The following is a 22008-nucleotide window of genomic DNA, read 5'->3' as shown; positions in this document are numbered from 1 at the left end:
GGGGAGGGGAGGGAAGGGGAGGGAAGGGAAGGGGAGGGAAGGGAAGGGAAGGGAAGGGAAGGGAAGGGAAGGGAAGGGAAGGGAAGGGAAGGGAAGGGAAGGGGAGGGGAGGGGAGGGGAGGGGAGGGGAGGGGAGGGGAGGGGAGGGGAGGGAAGGGGAGGGGAGGGAAGGGAAGGGGAGGGGAGAGTTAACCAGAAAAAGAAGAGGATAGATGTTTTCTGGAAAGAGAAACAAAGTGTTAAATCTGAACTTTGGGTGTCTACCAAGACAGAGCACATCACAGGATTGTGCTATGGTAATTGTCTCAGTTTCTAATTTGGTATCTCCCATCACTTTTTCCCGAAGGCTGAAAAGGGTTCTATCATACCCAGGGCATAGAACAAGTAGAATGTAGCAATCAGATCATTCTCTAGACCTGAAACAATTAGGTGGCCAACATTCAAGTAACTGCAAATTTATCTCATTAAGCAACAAGGTAAGGTATTATGAATTGATATTGAATGTCTAGTGGTATCACATTTATTTAAACCAAAGGAAATATCCATGTTGAAATCAGAATTAAAAGATGTATGCTGGGGCTGGAGCCATAGCACAGCGGGTAGGGCGTTTGCCTTGCACGCGGCCGACCCGGGTTCAAATCCCAGCATCCCATATGGTCCCCTGAGCACCGCCAGGAGTAATTCCTGAGTGCAAAGCCAGGAGTAACCCCTGTGCATCGCCAGGTTTGACCCAAAAAGCAAAAAAAAAAAAAAAAAGATGTGTGCTGATTTTTTCAAGAATATATGCCAATTGTCCAAGATCAAGAAATTTACCATCAGTCTTCCCCCAACCAGCTCATAACATCTTCCACCTTTTTTAAACTCTAAATATTTTCTTCTTACTGTTTTAATTCTCTGCTGTTACATTAATGGATAGACCCTTCAGTGTCATTTTTCCTAATCTTTATCTTTTTTGCTGATGTCTTACTCAGAATAAAATATAAATAATCTGGAAAGAAATTATCATAGAACCTTTGCCCAGCAATAAAACTCTTAGTTATTAGGATATCTTAATTCTTAGATATCCTCTCCCAGGGTACTTGAAGCAAATTCCAGACATCATATGATTTCATCCATAGTTTGGTACAGATCTCTAGAAGATCAACATTATCTTTTTTTAAAAAAATCACCATCAGGGGGCTGGAGTGATAGCACAGCGGGTAGGGCATTTGCCTTGCACGCGTCCTACCCGGGTTCTAATCCCAGCATCCCATATGGTCCCCTGAGCACCGCCAGGGGTAATTCCTGAGTGAAGAGTCAGGAGTAACCCCTATGCATCACCGGGTGTGACCCAAAAACCAAAATGAAAAATTACCATCAGGTATGTTCTTGTGTAATTTTTGAGACAAGAAAGCATTACATTTGAATTATAGTGCATTGATTCATATTTATTATTTATTAATACTTGTAAGATTGCCTTGAGTGGTAAAAAACTGAAAACTGAAATCCTGTGGGTTTGTGAAAGTTTATGAAGTACAATGGTTTTTTTCATACAAAGTGAAAATTCATCTGATATTTTTTAACAAAAGGAATTCCTCATCATCACATTTCCCCTAAACTCTGAAGCTTCTTGAGTGAATTATTCTGAATCCCATTATGTCTACTGGACCCTGGGAATTGTAAGTCTTTCCACTTGAAGCCTCATCTTCATTGATTATGATAATAATCAACTGAATTATTCTTTTCCACTTGAGAACCACAAAGCTCCTTGATTCCAGTGGTTAATAAAGGCTCTGACATTAGGAGCAAAAACTATTAAAAGGATCGAAAACAACAATCCCAAAAGCTCAGAAACCAGCAGTGTCTGAGAAAATGCATAAGTTGCCTCAGAAAAAAAAAAGCCACTCTGCTTTGTAACAGCATTAGCTGCACATTAGTTGATAACAAAATATTTATAGATTAAAATAGTATGATGTCTAAGGGTGTGCTTCAAAATAATCCTGGGTGTTGTGGGGGGCAGGGGGAGCGAGTAGGTGGGTTAGAGGTAAACTAAACTGGCTATGAATCCATCAGTATTGAAGTTGGCAGAACATGATTTATTACACTGCCCTTATCTTTGTGTATGTTTGAAAATAGCAATGAAAATCCTCTAAAAGGAATTAGAGTCACTTGGAAAGGACAAAAGTTATTGACGTAGTGATCCCTTTCTCCATCTCCAGCTGCCTTCTCCCCCCAGCTCATGAGGCAGGCTTCCAACCATGGAGCAATCTTCTGGCCCTGTCTCTACTCTCCTTGGGTGTAAGGTCTCATATTATGTTATTTTTTATTCCAAAAGTAGAGAGAGAGTATGGGGAAATTTTTGCTGCCATAGAGGAGGGGAAGGGGGTGAGAGTGGAGGGGGAATACTGGGGACATTGGTGGTTGGAAAATGCGCACTGATGCAGGCATGGGTGTTCAATCATTGTATGGCTGAAACATGAAAGCTTTGTAACTGTATCTCATGGTGATTCAATTAAAAAATGTGTGTCTGGAAAGATAAAAAAAAGAAATGAAAATGACAAAAGTCTTAAACCACACTCTGTCACCTCTCTCCTGCCTGAATCCCAAAATCCTAGTAGGTATTAATCAAACGTGTCTGGATTATACCATTTTCCAAGCCCACAGTGGTTCCAAGGAACAGCAAGAATGGAGAAAAATAAGAAGCTGAATAACAGCTGAACAATCCAGTCATTTTTTGTTTCTTTGATTAGTTAGTTACAGGTTACATCTACTTAGAGCTTCTAAAGAATTTGAATGCAACCATTTTGGGAACATGAATAATTCCCTGGTCTCATGGAGTGACTATCAAACGTTATAAGGAGGACACAAAATTTCCTTGGAAAATAAAGCCCAGAAAATTAAGCCAGGCTTGGGATAGAGAGAGAGGGTGGGGAGGAGAAAAACAGAACTTAGTATTTAGAACAGGTCCAAAAGTCATGGAAAAAAATGGTCACTATGCTGATACTCTATGGCAAATATTATTTAACTAAACAAATATATTATATATAGGAGTATAGATAAATGAAGAAGAAGAAGAAGAAGAAGAAGAAGAAGAAGAAGAAGAAGAAGAAGAAGAAGAAGAAGAAGAAGAAGAAGAAGAAGAAGAAGAGAGGAGGAGGAGTAGGAGGAGAGGAGGAGGAGGGGGAGGAAGAGGAAGGAAGGAAGGAAGGAAGGAAGGAAGGAAGGAAGGAAGGAAGGAAGGAAGGAAGGAAGGAAGGAAGGAAGGAGAAGGAAGGAAGTAAGGAAGGAAGGAAGGAAGGAAGGAAGGAAGAAAAAGTCTGCACAGTGTGAATGTCCTGTTAAGTCAGTAGGGCTTTTTTTTTTTTCAAAAATTGGAATTTTCTGAACTTGATCAAGGTTTAGTCTGACCCACTCCAACCATAATAATGGACCCCCTGGTTGCTGAGAAGCTCTGAGCAGCCCCCTGCCCCTGAACTCCCTGAGCCTCAACCTAGCCACGGGAGCCCATGCAGTCTGACTGTGGATAGGCACGCAGACAAAACTGGTCCCCAAAGACAAAAGTCCAGCGGGGATTCCGGAAGCCAGCCCACCGCACCAGCGCCACCACCACACCCAGAGAGGTCTTTTGAAATTCCCCAAAAGCTTTAGCTTCTAAAGTTGAGAAAGGCAAGAAAAGGGAGGAGGTGAGGGGAACGGAAAGGAGGCAAGGAGAGCCTGGTGGAGGGAGAAAGTTAGTGACCTGTTATCCCGATGTTCTAAATCATCCCGTGACAGCTGGAATCTTCTAAACAGGAAGGTTAATCATTCCCCACTGGAAGTTTGTGGCTGTCTCCGTTATGACAAAGTTTACCAGATTTTACCTTTGCATATATGTTAGGGGCATTGTGTCTCTCTTATTACATTCCTGGAGGGAAGAAAAGCTTGGAAATTTAATTTTTTTAATTGCCATATAGGTTCTGTAATGATGGCCATGCTTGACTTTTGTGTTGGGGCTAATTAATAAATTAATAGGTGCAGTCAGCAGAGAGGTAAGTAACAAGCATCAGCTGTAGAACTTGGGGCTGAAACAATATACTCAAAATATCCAGCTCTCCCCACTCCATCAGCAAGAAGAGGGCATGAGCGAGAACTGGCTTCTCCTACTTGTGTGACTCTGTGCAGAGGGATTTGGGTAACTTTCTTGCATTTACACATAGAGTAAACATTCTACCTCTGTTTATGTCGGGTGAGAACTTAAAGTTTTCACCCCCTAGATGCATCTCGCATGCAATTGACTCGGGTTTCCTTCTCCTAAGCACCCTCCACCCCTGTTTGGTGAAAAAACAGTCTTTAAAAACCCATATAAACAAAACCCCAGAAATACATTCTATTTCCTTCTCAAACTCTGAAACAAAGAGAGATAGATTTTTCTCCTCTTTCTTTTTATTAGAGCACCTAATTCAGAACTCTGGGGGGAAAAAAAAAACCTTCAGCAAGAGATTTTACATAGGAAATGCCAGCAGTTGGTTTGCATTTATATCCAAGTCAGTTCAGAAGGTTTCCCAGAAATAATTTTCCCCCACAAATAAAACTCTACCTTGAAAAAGCTTTTTTTATTTAAAAAAATCATAAGCAAGAATAAGCAAACTCACTGCTTTAAGAACTATATAAAAAGGTTATTAGTGAACAGTGAATTTCCTAAAAGAAAAGCTGAGAGCTAGGGAGACCAACTGATTTCACAGGCCAACAAGTGAAAGCAGAATAAAAGCAGTGTCTAAAAATCATATAACCCCCTAGAACATTGTCTACACCATGCAAACCACTCAGTTGAAGACCTGCACTCACATAATAACCTTGCAATTTGCCACTTCAGCTCAATTAAATCTTAAATCTGCATTTTTTTAGAAACTATAATATTAGCTGACACTTTAAAATCTAATGACTTTCCTGGGGGTAGTTATACACATAACCTGGGATACATCTCAGACCTATAAATTTCAGAATTTTCTGCCAAAAATAACAGAATTCTCTGCAAAGATATATGGTATACAAAAGAAATAGTGGGCAAAGGGAGAACATAGCACGGAAGCTACCCAGTGCCCGACTGCTATTTCCAATTCCAATTCTTTTTAATTTCAGTTAACACATATTTCTGGAAATTTAAATAAAGCCTAGTCATAGGAACTATCATAAAACAGATAGTAATCATTAAAAGGGAAGAAAAATAATTTGGACCGTGGTCCAAGTTTATTTCTATGACATTGTATGAGGCAGCTTTGCATTTCTCATTTTGTGTACAGGTATTCTCTTCTAATCCATTTACCACACTTCCTAAAATTTTTTTGCTAGTACATATTTGAGGCATTTGGTGCATTTATCAACATGCTTTTTTAAACTTTTTTTTAAAAAAATCCTTCAGAAGGATTTTAATGCTACTGATCTATTTTTACTCTGTATGAGAGCAAGCTTCATTTTTGCTTCTATTCTGCAAGGTAATTATTGTACATTTCTGAGGAATTTATTTGTGAAATATTTGTCATGCGATTGCTGGTTCCAAGTAAGTCACTAATTTTAAAATAAAATCATCAACATCATAATTTTGAATCAACAGCTGCCTACAAGACTATATAAAATGCTGCAAAAAACAAATGTCAGTGTACTATTTTTCTGTTTGTGAAACATTAAGCAAAATTACCTACTTTTAAAATACTTTTCAGAATATTTCTGCCTCCTATAGATATAACTAGATGAGGCTTTTTATTCTGGTCCTGTAAAGGCTGACAAGTATATTTTACATTCATATGTATGAAGATCATTTTACATCTTTGAGAGCTGCTACTTACTGGCTATAGGCAATAACACGTGTGAGTTTCACTTTTGTACACAGGATCTTCCAAATGTATCAATCAATTAGTGAATTTCAAGAAAGCAGTGTAGGACAAATATGATAACAAGATGCTTGAATGTATACATTATTGTTCCCACTATATAAAATTGCCATCATTGGAAAGGAATTTTTGCTTGGTTATAGTTTTATTTTATCCTTTTTTCCAGAAAATCACTTCACATCACCTGTGGAGTTCCATCATATAGGGCTTGGTTGTCTTGTTTGTTTATTTGTTTGTCCCTATGCTGGAAGGGCCCCAGAGAACTGTCTCCAGGTCGTAGACTGTGGAGGGGGACACTGATTCTCAAGGAGAATTTTGAAAATGCAGCGGAGCCCAAACCAAGAGCTGGTGTAAGTTTGCAGAAATGTGTCTTTGAAGCCAGATGGTATAAACATAATTCCTTTCGAAACAAAAGGGGGCAAAAAGGAAAGCTGGTTCTGCCGTTACAAAGGAAAGATTTGGCTCTCGAGGGCGCGAACGGCCCTGTCCCCTTTATCCTTGCGCCATCGGTGTGTGTGTGGGGGGGAATCCCCCTCCTCTCCGCACTTTACACTCAACAACAACAATCATCATAACGGATCTCTCGCCTTCACGGAAAGGTCGAACCGCGCATCCTAGACCCAGCTTTGGGAAGCGCTGCCCGGCTCCCCTTAGCCCCCCGGCCCCCCGCCCCCCCAGGTAGGAGATTTTTAAGATGAAGCACCGGTCCACGTCCAGGTGGCGGTGATAGGTGCCCCCCAGGACCACATTGGCGCCTCCGCCAAGTCACCCCCTTAACCAGGTACAGAGTGAGACTTCAGAGGGGGACCCAGGAGGGCAGGCTGGAGGTGTGAGAAGTCAGAGGCTGTGCCCCGCGTCATCCCGGCCGCTCCTTCCACATTTCTTCCTCTCTTGCTTGCCCCAACACCAGAAAGAAGCACAGGGCCACCAGCTCGCGCCCCGTGATCGCTCGCTCGAGCTTTGCTTTGCCACATTCGGTGCCTGGTAATTAATGATGCCCGCGCCAGGGGCCTTGTGGCCAGGGCTGGGGGTCAGCCACTCGGAGCCCCTGACGTCAGTCACTGTGGCCAATTTTAGGTGTCACACACATCCCCCCCCCTCCTTAAGTGGCCTGCACGGTGGGCTGCGGGGAGGGGAGGGTAAGACCCCCCAAAAGAATTAGAAATCAAAAAGTCCTGGAGCCGTTCTCGATGCGGTTTGGCCGCTGCTGGGGGCCGTCTGGACGCCCCCACCCCCATATTTGCCAGAGCGTTTTGGACCCGCACCTGGAGCTAGGCGGGGAGGGCGGGGGCGTGGAGGTGCTGGAGAAGGGGGATGGGGGTCTGGGCGGGTCTGGGAGCGTCCCTCGCTTCCAGCCTTGCTTTCCCTGGGTCAACTTGGATTGACGCAAGAATTAAAAAGTGGATCCTGAAAAGAGGGACGGCGAGTCTGCCCCGATTTGACACAACTTGGGAGTTGGGGGGTCCCGGGCCTTTTGCAACCTGAGGTGGGGGGGACTGAGACCAGCCGGGGAGGAGGGGCTCGACCTGGCGTGGCGGTGGCCTCGTCCCTGCCCAGAGGTAGTGCCCAGCCCCTGGTCGCGCTCTGCACCCCCCCACCCCATCAAGCCCCGGCCAGCGGGTGGCGTTCCAGATTCCACACACAGGTGTGGTCCTTCCGAGGAACACCACGGTCTCGGCCGCCCCCAGCCACTGCACTTGTCTTCGTCTCTGGGCAGGGTGTCGGGGCAGCTGGACGAATGTCCTCCTAGGGCGGGCTGGGCCGCCTTTCCCCGCAGGCCAGCTCTGGGTGCGAGCCTCTCTCCCTGGAAACGTCATTTCCAAACGCTCCCCCCCCCCCCCACCGCCTGTACTTCCTCTTTCTCTCCCCGTGTTAGTGGGGCCTTTTCTTCTCCTCTGCTTCCCACCTTTGTCTCCAACGCTCAGCGAACGTTGCCACCGCGGAGCTGGGACACTGCACCCCGCTTCGCCAAACGCTTCCGCCTGGAAGAAACTGGGGTCCCAGGAACCGACCCTGCGCGGCCTCAGCCAAAGCCGGAGCGCGCCCCCGGGGCCCGATCGCCGCCTGTGCCGCTGGCGATCCTGTCCCCCGGGCCCGCGGCCGTGGGGTGGCTGCGCGCACCTCTCCCCGCCCCCAGCAAGCCCCCACGACCTCGGGCGTTGCCCCCAGCCCCCTTCCAGCCCAAGTGGCCAGGCCCCGTCAACTCCTCCCCCCGCGCGCCCAATAAGTGCAGTTAGCAGGCTCGGGCGTTGGGGCGAGGGCCGTGGGGTGACTGTTTCGCCAAGTTGAGATCCCGAGCACCAACTCAGAGGAAATGACACCCTCTCCCCGACCGTGGCCCGGGCTGTGTGGCCTCCGCGTCCCCCGCCGTCCCTCTCCAATCCCCCCCAACCCCGCGCAGGCCACGCTGCCCGGCCCGTCTGCGCCCCAAAGTCTGGAGCTCGCAGAACCACATGCAACCAAGACGCACAACTTTGAAAGGGCTTTAAGGCTCTGGGGGCCGTCTCCCCTCCGCCGGTACCCCACTGCCCGGCTCACAAGACGCTGTTTCACTCTGGGAGCTCCGGCCAGCCCAACAGAAATAAGCCTGAAGAAAGCTCTCCCCTCCTCCACCCCCCTCTCCTACCCCCAAAAATGCCCTAGCCGAGGACCTGCTTTCACCAGGGTTTAGACCCACGAATGCGCGACAAGGAGCTGATGGGTCTTGTTGAGCTTTGCGTCAACCGGGGAATCTACAGTAAATCTACAACGCCGGTTCTGAGGTGTTGCGTTTTGTTGTTGTGTTAGAAGGAGGGCGGTCTGTGGGCTCCCGGGGGAGCTAGGAATGTGCCCCTCACCCAGGGTTCCGGGACTGCGGGCGGGTGGGCCCTCCGGACAGTTGGGTTGAAGCTTCGGGACTGTCCCCAGACCCTCTGCTCGCACACTCTAGTAGAGCGAAATCTGGATTCGGCGTGTGGGTTTCCACGCCCAGCTCGGGTGTCTAATGGATCAAATCCTCGTTAACGAACGGCCGGCTCCGTGGCCGTGTCAGCCAGAGGTCAGCCAGTGCGACAAAGGGCAGCGCGGTTCCAAAGCGCCCCTTCAAGCGCGCGGCCGCCCCCTCCCCGCCCCACCCCACCCCCAAATCCATCTTCCCCACTTCCAGCGCCCGGGCGCACGCAGCTCGGACACAGAACGCAGCGGCTCGCCCTGCGGATCCCTCTCACCTTAGAGACGCTCAAACCGCAAACCGCGGGGCCTGGGGAGGGGCAACCGCATTAACATGAAGCGGACCCCCACACACACCCGCCCCGAGGTTGGTGTGTGTGGGGGGAGTGGAGTTTAGTGAAGTTTAGTGGGGAAAGGCCCTTGTCAAAATGTCCTTAAGAAGCACGTAGCTTGGAGACGCTGCGCCTCTTCCATCTTCACTTAAAAATAGTAATAATGATGATGGTGATTATAATAATAACAATAATAACTTCGCCGCATTCAAACGGAAACCGAGAAAACTTGGCTGGAAACCGTGGGGATTTGCGACTGCTCGGGGAAAGGAGCAATGAAGTCCACCCCCCCCCCCCGTGGCCCCCTTTGCCCCCCAAGACACACGCGCTTGCACACTCACGCTTTACGCATGCACACTTTTCAAAACCAGCAGAAACGCGTGTTCTCCAAACGCTTTGGGGTCCGGGGGGCGGGGAGGGGGGGACGGGGGACAAAGAGGAGAGCCAGGCCCACCCTGTCGCTCCCGCCTTATTAGGGGGAGCTTCGCAGCAGTCCTGAGCACCGTGGGGTCCCCGGCGTTGAAACACCCGGTCCGCCCGCCGAGGCCCGGTGGATTCGGCCGGCCCAGCTGGCGGGGAAGGTGGCCCGGCGGGTCGGGGAAGGACTTACCGGGCCTGGGATCTAGAGCTGGGGCAAGGTTGGCAGTGCACAGTCCTCCGGGAGACGGGCAGTTGGGGCAGGGGCGACGGGGTGGGGTGCGGGAGAGGCGAACGCCTGTCGGGTTTGAGGGGGGGGGCGTCCGTCTGCCCGTGGGCCCGGCCTGCGCCCTACCGCTGCCTTGGCAGGCTAGACTCGGCCTAGCGGGGCAAGGCCGCCCCGAGCCTGAGCCCGCCGCGCCGCGATCCAGCCCGAGCCTGGGGCCTCCGGGACACTGACGCCGACCCCGGGGGGCTCCGGGGAGGGGGGGCGGGGAAGGGGGCGTCCCCACTCTCTGACCCGGGACAAGACGGTCACGTCGCCCTCCCCGACGCTGGCGGCCGCGCCGGGCCGCGGACTGGACGACCTGGGCCGGTGCAGACCCGCCCCTCCCTTACCCCCAGCCCCTCGCCAAATGAAAAGGGTTCCTAGGGCCTTGGCCTTGGGGGTGGGAGTAGAGGGACATCGCGGCGCCCACGCGGGCTGGACGCTCTCGGGTCCCTGAGAACCGCGTCTTCCTTAGCGGTGGGGTCTTCCTTGGAGGGTCTGGGCTCAGCCCCCAACCCGGGGAACTCAGCCCAAATCGCTGAAGGAGGGAACGGGGGTGCTTTGGGGTAGCCGGGTGGCGGGATGGAGGGAAGGATGCAGAGATTCTGAGTCAGGCCCAGAGGCTCTGGCCTCCCCGGCCCTGGGCCCAGGCCCCCTCGCGCCAGGCCTGCTGGGCCCTGCCGAGGCCACTCGTGCGGTGTCCCTGAGTTCCAAGCCCCAGGGCTGGGTAGGGGGCAAGGCCCTGGGTCCGCTGGGGTGTTTCCAACCTCCCCCCACCCCCGCAGCTGAACGCTCACAGGGGCTGCCTGCGAGAAGGAGGCTGTGGCCCGGGTGTCGCAGCTGGAACGGGGACGCTGGCCCTGTGACGGGCGTCAGGGACGTTAGGCCTGTGCTGGGGCGGCGGGGGGGGGGGGGGGGGGCGACAGCGAGGGGACAGCGAGGGGCGCCGGGCGCCGCGTCTACCCGTTCCTCCGAAAGGAAAACGCCAGGCGAGGGTTGGGACCGGCCTGGAGCCATTTTCCGGCGTCACGGGGAACCTCAGATGGTGAAGACACCCCGAAAGCCGCACTCCCTGGACGTGGGCCCGCCCGATTATCCCCCACCCTGTCCTCGTGATTCACAAGCGACGCTCAGGCCACCAGACCGTTCCCACGCGCTCTGCACAGGCCGGTCCTTCGGCTGCCAAGCGTCCAGCAAGCGCCAAGCGCCAAGAAGGTTGCCAGAGGCCAGAGCCTGGGGGTTGGGGTGGGGGGTGGGGGATGGGGGGCTTCCCGCCGCAAAGCCTGCACTGCCCATCCCACCTTCCCGGGTGGTCCAGGACAGTTCCCTTGGGGAAACCCGAGCTCGGAGCCGCTTGGAAAGGGTCGAGGGGGCCAGGCACCGAGGGCGCAACTGGTAGGGGCCAGGGCGCAGCCCGCAGGAGCACGCGAGGCCTAGCGGGAGGAGGTGGTCAGATCCCACCCCTGGGCCAGAAGAAAGACGAGGGTCCCCAGAGCCCCCAGGGCGCCCTTACGCCTGCACCCCGAATTCTAGCTAGGAAGCGGCTGTTGGGGCGCAGGAAACGTCTCCCCAGCGTCCGGGACGCCTGTTCCCCCTCCAAGGGGACGGGCAGGCCAGGAATACCCCCCCAACCTCCCCAGCTCTCGGCGTGGGGGGACGGTGGGAGGGGAGTCCCACGGGGACCCGTGGCCCCGCAAAGCGGACTCCAGGCGGTCGCGGGGGGCCGGGCTCGCGGTTCCGAGCGCGGCGGCCGCAGGTGGCCAGGCTTTGTGGCCTCCCGGGCCCCGGCGGCGTTTGGAAACAAACACGTGCAGCGCGGGGCGGCCGGGCCCGGGGCGGGCGCGGCGGCGGGGCGGGGGCGGGGCGCTCATGCATATTCATCAGCACGTGGCGCGGGCCGCGGGCCGCGCATGCGCACGGCCGCGCCGCGCCGCGCCGGCCCCCGCCGCCCACGGCCACTCGGAAAGCGCGCGGGGCCCGACCGGGTTCCCCCGGACGCCGACCTCGGGGCCCGGGGTGGGTGGAGGTGCCGTGGGGGGCGAGCTGGATCTTCCCCACCGGACACCATCCCCCCCACCCCCTATCCTGCCCGAGCCGGTGATTCTGTGTTTGCAAGAGATGGTCCCCGGGCGCCGCACCCCCACCCGGTTCATGCCTCTGCCTCGCCCGCGTGCAACTTTTCCGTTTTCTTAACCAGGGGCTACGGTCTTCCCCGGTTACAGAGAACAAAAACACAACTTTTTTGTTGCCGCACCCCCACCCGGTTCATGCCTCTGCCTCGCCCGCGTGCAACTTTTCCGTTTTCTTAACCAGGGGCTACGGTCTTCCCCGGTTACAGAGAACAAAAACACAACTTTTTTGTTGTTGTTTAATAAAATAGAATGAGGATGTGAGCTGATGACATCCCATTTCACCTTCTCGTGTTGGCTGTAGGTTCGTGGGAATTGTTCCACAAAAGTCAGATGCCCAAATGAAAATGTTTCAGTTTGCTAAAATTGCATGCCTTTAGACATCGAGGGTATTTTTAGATTTTACTCGCAGCTGTTGATATCCACTTTTTCCAGTGTGTGTGTGTGTGTGTGTGTGTGTGTGTGTGTGTGTGTGTGTGTGTGTGATCGCCGGGTACGTTTCTCACACCCGTGGCCTTTCCCGCCTGTACTTACAGAGGTGCCCGCAATTATCAGAGGCAGCCAAAATATTGTGGACAGTTGACAGACAGTTGTAAGTCCCTGGCATCCTCACTGCCAAACAATGTCATTTCCATTACCAGATAGGTAAATCCGATTTCTTATTCTTGAGTCAAATATAATCACCTGCAGTAGAGCATTAGTTTGGAAAACTTGGTGTCATTTTAAACTGCTCGCTCTGAAGTGGAAACAAACGTTAGGAAATAATACCAGATTTCATCTTGCAAGGTAAAAATAGCCCCCGGTTTGGTCTGATCATGTTTCCTCTTGCCCCAGGAGAGACTCTGAAGTGAACCAGCCTTACAGAGATTAATGGAGAACATTGTCCCTATTTTATGCATATTATGCCATTACATTTGCAATAAACTTAGAGGAAAAGGCTCAAATGTGACATGTTGTAGGAAGTTATTAACATTTGTTCTTATTTCTAGCCCCAAACTAGCGATTATCATTTAAAGGAAAAAAAAAGATTACTGCATAGTTTTCCCATGAAATCTTACTTTCTATATCTAAGCAGTGTGACCAAGTACCTATCACTGAGGGTGGCAAAGTTCTAAAAGGAGAGAGCACCACAGGTAATTTGAACCTCAGTGACTTGACTGGCGTGATGAAATAAATTCTTTGCCACCTTATTTTCAGGAATTCTGAAACCAGAGGGTGATATCACAGGTGACCACTTTTATAAAAAAAAAATTAATAATAACCCTTTCCCTCCTAATAGGAACAGGCATAATGCTAAGACTCTTAGTTGTTTAGGTTTAGGCCACAAGCCTGTACCTAGAAAAAAGGAGGTGAATTTGTAAATAGTATTTTGATCTAGAAAGGAGAGAGAGAGAGAGAGAGAGAGAGAGAGAGAGAGAGAGAGAAGCAGTAAGTGTGGAGTGTCTAAAATCCGATGCCTTCTGTCTTAGTTCACAAATAATGAAAGGCACAAACTCAGTGTCTTCATTTTGAGTTGGTCAGGTCATATGCACTGAGTCCCCAAGCCGTCTTAAACTGATGGGACTCTAAGGACCAGCGCCTTCTCCAAGTTGCTTCCTGGAAAGCAGTGTCCTCAGGTACCAATTTCAACAGCACGCATTCAAAAGATCCAAGGCACCCAGTGCCTGTTGGTCTCAAAAAAATGAACTTCTGGAAGTTTGGGGGGCTGGACAAGACCATGGAAGGGGGGATGTATTTCTGTAGCCAGCCCTTTCCAAGTTCTGAGAAAACTTCACAATCAACAAATAAAAACATTTAAATGCCAGCCCTATCAGTAAAGAAGGTTAGTGCTATTTTCATTGTCAGCCAAAGCAAAAAAAAAATGATAAGCATATGAGGCAATTGAAAGGTTACATCTTCCTTTTGGAGGTGGTTTGCTTCTTAAAGGTTAACTTGAATGCTTGACTTTAAAAAATCAAAATCATCAGCTGCAAATGCTTAAAGCAGCTGGGGGTAGCTTCTGAAGAAGAAAACAAAAGAGCTGAAATGTTTGAAAATTACTTAGCCCCCACATAAATGGTGCTTGTATATTTATATGCTTACTCTACGAATGTACACACCCGCATCCCACAACTCATTTCTCAAATATGATTGCTTGTACTCAGACATATTTTGTTGACACAATACAACTTTTTAATAACTTGTTAGCTGTGCTAGTCATTTGGTGTATCCAGAATACAATGCAATGAAAATATGAACCAGGGCAGCTTTCTGCCTAAATCAAAATCCACAGCTACACACAGAACCAGCCATTTGCAGTATCTTCAACTCCTGCTAAATAGGGTCTAACAATATATTTCGCTGTTCACATTCATGTATTTCAAAACCTAATAGCCCATGAAGAAAAGTATGAAGAATACATCTCAAGAAGCAGACATTAAAGGTACCAGCAAAATAATAGACTGCATTTAAGTTTGAAGCATTTTTTAGGCGACCTACATCATTAATGACATTTTCTTTGTGGTGGGTGTTGGAGAAGATGCATGAGGGACTGACTTTACTGTTTTCATGTGCTATAAAAATCCCTTCCCTGTGAGTGTCACATACACACACAGTATTCCTCGAACGCTTGTGTGTGCTTAAATATTTTACCTCTAACATTTAAGATTATATTTAAAATCTGGAGTAAATATTCACGCCTACATATGATCCTTAAAAAAATCCCAGTTAGGTCATACGCCATATATATAGAATGTGGCATTTGACTATTATACTGTGATATTTTAAGGCACCAGATACTTAACATATGAGACACTCCTATTTCCGAATTTGAAGCAAACTCCTTGCTTAAGAAATGGCCCAAGGGAAAAGGCACTGAGACAGTTACCAAGGTGCTGTTGTTATGGGCAGCCTCCCTGACATTCTCATCTCTAAAGGCAAAGGGAAGGGTTATTAATTGACATATTTCTCTTTCCTAGAAAGATGCCTCTTCCTATTTTGCTAGTTTGGGAGCCTGATGCCCAGGTCACTTCAAATGCTGTATCACTGGGTCATTCCAAACCTCCTAGGCCAATAGGGACAACACTTGTTCTCACCAGTCTCTGGATCAGTCTCTATTTAGGTGTTCCACTTTGAGTCTCACCAAACCTTGCAAGGTGGCGCTCTTTTCAGAAAAGGTTAATATTTACTTCTATAATAACAATAACTTTAAAAAAAAAGAAAAAGTAAAACACCACCCTCTCCAGTTTTAACTGCTGCAGGAAGTACAGCTCCATTCCTGGGCCAAGAAAACTTTGTTGGCTGGAAGTGACAAAAACAAATAGCAAGAGACAAAAGACAGGCCAACAAAGGAAATTTAAAGAGAAATGTAACGTTTTCATCTGGGCCTGGGCCCAGGGTGTATTCTGAAGCTTCGCTGTCACTTCAAAAGCTCTGTGAGGAGCTTAAGAACCAGATTCTCATACTGTTGAGGGCTTTTCCTCTTGCTTTTCTCTCTCCGGAGTCAGGAGAGCCCAGGACTTGCAGCAGCTCTGGGTTTCTCCCTGGCCACAGGAAGGTCAGTTTCTGTTTCCTGCTCACCCTCATCCCCACCCTTGCAGCTACAGCCAAGACCTGACTGTGATCTCTGGCTACACTGTCTGCTTAATGGGGCGATCATGCAAGCTACAAGGAGAGACAAAGAAGCTTGTGGTTCCTACCAGCGCAGCGAACTTCGAGGGAGCAGTATAGCTTGCAAATCTATCAAACTAAACTGCAAGAAAGACAATCTGATTTAGAGAAAAGGCGTTCTGCCACAGTCATTAAGCACAAGTAATTTAGATTTTTTTGTATTGTCTCCTCATTTACAAATTTACTGTATCAACGCCAGCCAATGGAACGAATTTCTTAAGTAAATGAGAAATAAATAAAAGAGATAGAAAGATAATCAAATTACATAAAATAATTCTCTTCCCTGGATGTACTTTTGAAAGCACTAATAACAGTGGCAAAATTATGGAAATAATAACATATCATAGGAAGTAATTAATTTAAATTAGCATCACGTTTGAAAAAATACAAGTCAAACGCTTTATGGACATTTACTTTTGCACAAAGAAGGCAGGCCTGGAAAAGCATGCTTCGACATTCTGAAAATTAGTTATGGTCATAAATGGTTTAATTGAAGACAGCGATTTAAAATATGATATTGTAAATCTGCAAGTCGGTCTCAGCCAGGGGAATTTAATTTGGGGGGCAATGGAACCATCCAATGCAAGTTCATTTGCAACGCTGCAGAGCGAGCCCCTGAGCTTCAGACAATTCGCCCACATTAATATTGATGTCGCCTATGCAATCTATTTCTGTTATTTTTATGGTTGTTATTCTATGTCTGCAAAGGTCATTTAAATTATACTGCGGCCGAAAATTTGTTTCATAAATTTTTATATAAATACTAATTACACCCTCTCGGAGAGCCAGCAGGGCAGCGTTCATTTATCACGTTTATACGACCTGGGATGACAGAAAGAACAGGCGAGGGAGGCTGGCGAGCTTGTCCCGAGACCCACCAGAGCTGGCAGAAGAGGCAGCAGCAGGTAGTTGGGGGGTGACGAAGAAACTCCTACCACAATCGCTGAGATTTAAGAATCTTTAATAAGGTACGAAAGGTTACCAAACAGTTCTGGAAACTAAAGTGTACATACGAGAGTTCTAGCCATAAATATTGAATAGCTGTAACATGGATAAACCGGCTCTTTACATGCGGATAAATATGGAAGCTAGGAACTATATACATTATGTGGTTGTATCTTTTGCCAAAAGCAACGGACAGTTATAGTTTATATCTTTTTTTTAATATCACTTTACATAAACAAATGAAACAGTTTGACACGCAGATCCAGGCTCGTAACTATACGAAATTCTTGACAGGACATGAAACATTTTACTGCACTAAAGTACTTAGACTTTGGGACGAGATGTTTGCACTTTATACAAAAAAAGCACATTAATACCAATCAAAGTCTGTTAGGTCGACGTGGAGACTGTAATCGTACAAAGTAATTCACATTTTGGTGCACATTTACTAGAACATTCTTGCCATTCAGTACAAACAGTTGGACTTCGGCCGCCCGCCCCCTCCCCCTCCCCCCGCCCGCCCGGCCCCTCCCCCCTCCCCCCAATGCAAAGACCACGACGCCACGACCCCGCCCGCCCGCTCCAACCGAGATATAACTATTTACAGAATCCAACAGTACAGCTGTAAGCTAATAATTCTGTATTTACAAGAATGCAAAGCCCACCAAAAAAACAAATCAGAAGGGGGGGGTGGAGCCAAAGAAAAAGCCCCAAAAGCCTGTTTTGCTGGCGCCGAGAAAACTGGCCCTCGGGGTGGGCATCCTGGGGTCCAGCGGCCGCCAGCTCCTTGGCCGCCTCCCTTCCCGCCCCTTGGCTACCAAGTCTTTGCAAGAAAAAGAGAGAGACAGAGAGGAGGAAAAGAAAAAAAATACCAAAGAGGGAGAGAGAGAGAGAGAGAGAGAGAGAGAGAGAGAGAGAGAGAGAGAGAGAGAGAGAGAGAGAGAATCTCCAATAAAAGGAAAACAAACGAAAGATCGGAGGGAATAATAGAAAGGTTTGGTGCTCCGTCTCACTGACTCGGTCCTGGGAGGGGGGGTGGGGTCTCTCGGAAGGTTTAACACCAAACAAGACCACGAAACCGGCTGTGTGGGGAGGGGTGGGGGGCAGGGGCGCCGCGTGGCTTCCCGGGGTGCTCTCGGCACGGTCCTGCGCCCCGCGCGCGCGTGTGTGTGCTCAGTCTCTTAAATAGGGTGGCCGCCGGGGGGGTGCTGAGTTTACACGTACCATTCGTTAAAATTGGAAGAGAGCGCGCCGTGGCCGGCCGAGTGGTGCACCGCGGACGAGGAGGGCGACAGGGAGCTGGTGGTCGGGTTGTCTGTGGAGGGAGACACGATGGTGGGCGGCGTGGACGACTCGTAGCCCGAGCTGGCGGCCGGCGAAGGCTGCGAGCCCTGCGACGACGATTCGTGGACCTGCGGGAATAAAGTGGCGTTTTTACCGGCATAACGGCGCCGCCGGGCCGCCCGCCCGCCGGGGAGCTGCTGGGCCGGCGCCCCCCGAGCACCGCCGGGGCACCGATCCCCCCCTCATCACCCACCCACCCCCCAAAAAATAAAAGGGGGCGCGGAAGGCCCCAGCCCGGCGCGGTGGCCGCTGCCACCCGGAGCCCGCGCGGGTCCCACCGCGGCGGCGTTTGGCTCGGGCGCGCGCGGCCCTTCCCGGCACGCAGCCCCCGGGGCCGCCCCCCAAGACGCCCCCCCTCCACCCCCACCTGGCCCGGCCGGCGAGGAGGTGACGCGGCGGCTGCGGCGGGCGGCGGGGCCCGGGTTCCCCCTCCGGCTGCGGCCGCCGCCCCGCAGCCCCGTCGCCCTCCAGGCCCGGGCTCGCGGGCGGGCGGGCGGGCGGGCGCCGGGCGCGGCGATTACCTTCATGTGCTTGCGCAGCGAGCTGGGGTGCGTGTAGGACTTGTCGCACATCTTGCACAGATAGGGCTTGTCGCTCGTGTGCACGTGCATGTGCTTCTTGCGGTCGCTGCTGTTGGCGAAGCGGCGGTCGCAGCCCTCGAACTCGCACTTGAAGGGCTTCTCCCCTGGTGCGAAAGGCGAGGAGAGAACGGGTGAGGGCCGGGGGAGGGCACATCCCGCCGCAGCTGCTGCTTTTTTTAAATTATTATTATTATTTTAAATCAATTTTAAAATATTTCTACTTTTTAAAATTATTTTTTAAATTTTTTAAACCAAAGACCTAGAGTTATTAGCGCTTTTAAAAAAAAATTTTTTTTTGCAAGCTCAAAAACCCGGATCTTCTATACGGTCCTCTATCGACAGTGGAATTTTAACCATCTGCACTATTTTAACTCCTAATCCAATTAGATCCAGATTTTATTATTGTCGTATTATCGGCCTTATTAGGGGCCGCTCCCGAGAACCCACAGGGCCGCGGCGGGTCAGGCTGCTGGTTTTTCTGCCTGGGGCGACTCGGGAGAGTCCGGCCGCCACTACCTAAGCTCTCGGTTTCCCATTTTCACATTCCAGGCTGATTCCCCCGCTGGTGTTGGCTCGCCTGTCCTCCCCCAACCCCTCCCCGCCGCTGCGCACCCCCCTACCGGCCTCCCGCACCCCACCCCACCCCCTACACACACTCGCATCTTAGACCCACCGAGCTGGGGCCGAGAGCGTCGGCGCTGCAAGTTTTTGCCCGACTCGCGCATGGAATCCGGCCCGAGTCCCCCAACGCCGGGCTCGGAAACCACCCGGGCCACGCGCGACAGGGCAGCGGCGGGGGTCCCCGACCTCGGAGGCGCCACAGGGACCCCGCACGGCTGGGCCCACCCGGGACGACAGCCCTGAGCGGGTGAAGAACTTTTCTTTACGCTGTTTCCCAGCCAGTTTCTGCATCTTTTTAAAAGGCCAACGCCGGGGCTGGGTGTTTTTTTTTATTATTATTTTTTAAACTCGCCTCTGAGGATCTAACGGACAAAAAAGAACTCCCACTTGGACCGACTTTGCCCCTTCACTCCTCCCACCGACTCCCAAACAAGTCCCTGCTAAAATCGGGCTCCTGGAAAGCCTGCGAGCCACTGGAGACGACCCCAGGCCCGACTGAGCGGCGGCCACCGTCGCCGCCCCCGCCCCCGACCCCTCGGTCTGTTTTTGTTCCTCTTTTTTGGCCCCTTCCTCTGATCTCCCGGGCTCCCTCGGCTCTTTCCCCCCCGCGGCAGAGGCCTCCCTGCGCTGCTTTGGAGAGGGATGTCGGCGGGAAGCGAAGCGTTGGGATTTGTCGGCTTGCAGCCCGAGAGCTGCTGGCGCCGCCGCCGCCGCCCGGAGCCGGCCACCTCGCCCCGGCGCCCGCCGCGCGCGCGCCAACGGCTCGGCAAAGCCGGCTCGGCCTCTGCCCCGGCGCTCCGGGCCTTCTTCCCACCCCCTCCAGCACCTCGTTTCTAAACCAACACCCCCAGCCCCGTCTCGTCCGACCCTCTCTCGGTCTCCTCATTTCAAACCTCCTGCAGAAAACCCAGCTCAGCCCGTGGCCGCCAGCCTCCTGCAACCTGACACCCAGCCTCGGCCGAGGCCCCGGCTGCTGCGCCCTGAGCAGCTGACTTGGATTTCGGGTCCCAGACCTCGGGTCCAGGGCGTGGGGCGGGGGGTTGGGGGGTGGGGGGAGAGATGGGGGCGGGGGAGGGTCGCGACCAGCCCAAAGCGCGCTCTCCCTTACCTGTGTGCGTCCTTTTGTGGATCTTTAAGTTCTCGGAGCGCGCGAAGACCTTCCCACACCCCGGGAACGGACAGGGGAAGGGCTTCTCGCCCGTGTGCACGCGGATGTGGTTGACCAGTTTGTATTTGGCTTTGAAGGGCTTGCCCTCGCGCGGACACTCCTCCCAGAAGCAGATGTGGTTACTCTGCTCGGGGCCGCCGACGTGCTCCACGGTGACGTGCGTGACCAGCTCGTGCATGGTGCTGAAAGTTTTGTTGCACGACTTTTTGGGGTTGGCCAGCTGCTCGGGCTCGATCCACTTGCAGATGAGCTCCTGCTTGATGGGCTGGCGCATGTAACGGAAGAAGGCGCCGGCGCCGTGGTGCGCGGCCATGTTCACGTTCATGGGCCCGTAGCCGTGCAGCTGCGGCGCGGCGTAGTGCTCGGAGCGCGGGCTGGTCACCTGGCCGTACTGCTCGGGCCGCGGGTACATGTCCCCCGAGAAGCCCAGCCGCATCTGCCCGTTGACCACGTTGGGCGACGCGTGGCCGGCCGCCTGCTCATGCAGGCCGGGGAAGAGGAGGTGGCCGGCCGCGTCCGTGTGGCCGTGGGGACCCCCGAAGCCCCCGGCCGAGGCGGCGAACAGGCTGTGCTGCGCGCTGGCGGCCGCCGCCGCGTCGCCGAAGCCCCGGTTGCGGAACAGAAAGTCCCGCGTGGAGTTGAAGGCGGCGCTCGAGTAGGAGCCGACGTGGCCCGGGTGGTGGTGGTGGCCCAGGGCCGCGGCCGCCGCGTAGCCGGGCGCCTGCGACGTGAAGGCCGTCTGGCCCGCCGAGGCCAGCTCGTGCGAGCTGGGGTTGAGCTTGAAGGCGCCCATGCCGTCGGCGAACGGGTTGATGCCCAGGCCCACGTCGCGCTCGGCCACGTCGCCCGCCGAGTGGTGGCGGGACGCGCCGAAGGTGGTCACGCCGATCGCGGGGTACTGGGGGCCGGCGTCCAGGAGCATCGTGGCTGCTCGGGGCGAGCCCCGGCCTCCCCCGCCCCCCCCCACCCTCGCCCGCCGAGGAGGGAAAGTCGGGAGGAGGAGGAGGAGGAGGTGGAGGAGGAGGAGGAGGAGGAGGAGGAAGAGGAGGAGGAGGTACGGGAGGCGGAGGAAGAGGAGGAAGAAGAGGAGGAGGAGGAGGAGGAGGAGGAGGAGGAGGAGGAGGGAGGGGGAGCCGACCCACCTCGCGGAGTCCTCGCCCGCCGGGCCGGGCGCGGGGAAGCCGGACGGCTGCGGGCCGCGAGCGAGGCGGGCTCCGGGCAGACCCCGCCGCCGGCCCCGGCTCGCACTGGCTCGCCGCTCAGTCGCTGCCGGGCGCGGCCCGCGTCAAGGCAGCCCGGGGGAAGGCAGGGAGCATCTCAGCCCCCCAAAAAAACTTCCTCCCGGATTTGTAGCATAGAGGAATGTGAGCGCCAGAGCCGCGACTGGCTCGCTCGCTCGCTCCGTCTCGCGCCGTCCGCCCCTCCTCACTTCTGCACTACCCCCTCGCCCTTTCTTTTCTCTCTCTCTCTCTCTTTCTCTCTCTCTCTATCTCTCTCTCTCTCTCTCGCCTTTCTCTCAGGCTTGCCTCCTCGCTCCTTCACTCTCCTTTTTCCCCCCTCTGCTTTTTTTTTTTTTGCAAAAAAAAAAATAGGGGGGAGGAGAGGGAGGGAGGGCAAAAAAAGAAAGAAAGAAAATGCCAAAGAAAAGGCGCAAATCATGCACAATATTGTCTTTTGCGGTTTATCTTCCTGGGGAGAAACTTTCACCTCCTCAGCCGGGCGGTGAGCGCGAGACTGATAGCAGCAATCATTCCTGCAGATAAATGAATTGAAAGGACGAC

General features: G+C 52.3%; 1 protein-coding gene across 1 annotated transcript; it reads right to left on the bottom strand.

The window, feature by feature from the left end:
• Positions 1-17060: 17060 nt before the first annotated feature.
• ZIC1 (Zic family member 1) lies at positions 17061-21940 on the bottom strand. Its single transcript, XM_055126347.1, has 3 exons — positions 20168-21940; positions 18379-18542; positions 17061-17925 (listed from the first exon to the last, which is right to left on the bottom strand). The coding sequence occupies exons 1-3, from the start codon at positions 21147-21149 to the stop codon at positions 17728-17730; spliced, it is 1344 nt and encodes a 447-aa protein (XP_054982322.1). The 5' UTR covers positions 21150-21940; the 3' UTR covers positions 17061-17727.
• Positions 21941-22008: the final 68 nt, after the last annotated feature.

This window comes from Sorex araneus, chromosome 2 (assembly GCF_027595985.1).
Source record: "Sorex araneus isolate mSorAra2 chromosome 2, mSorAra2.pri, whole genome shotgun sequence".
Classification (NCBI taxonomy): Eukaryota; Metazoa; Chordata; class Mammalia; order Eulipotyphla; family Soricidae; genus Sorex; species Sorex araneus.
Note: the sequence above shows the minus strand (reverse complement) of the source record. Positions and strands in the feature narration are given on the sequence as shown.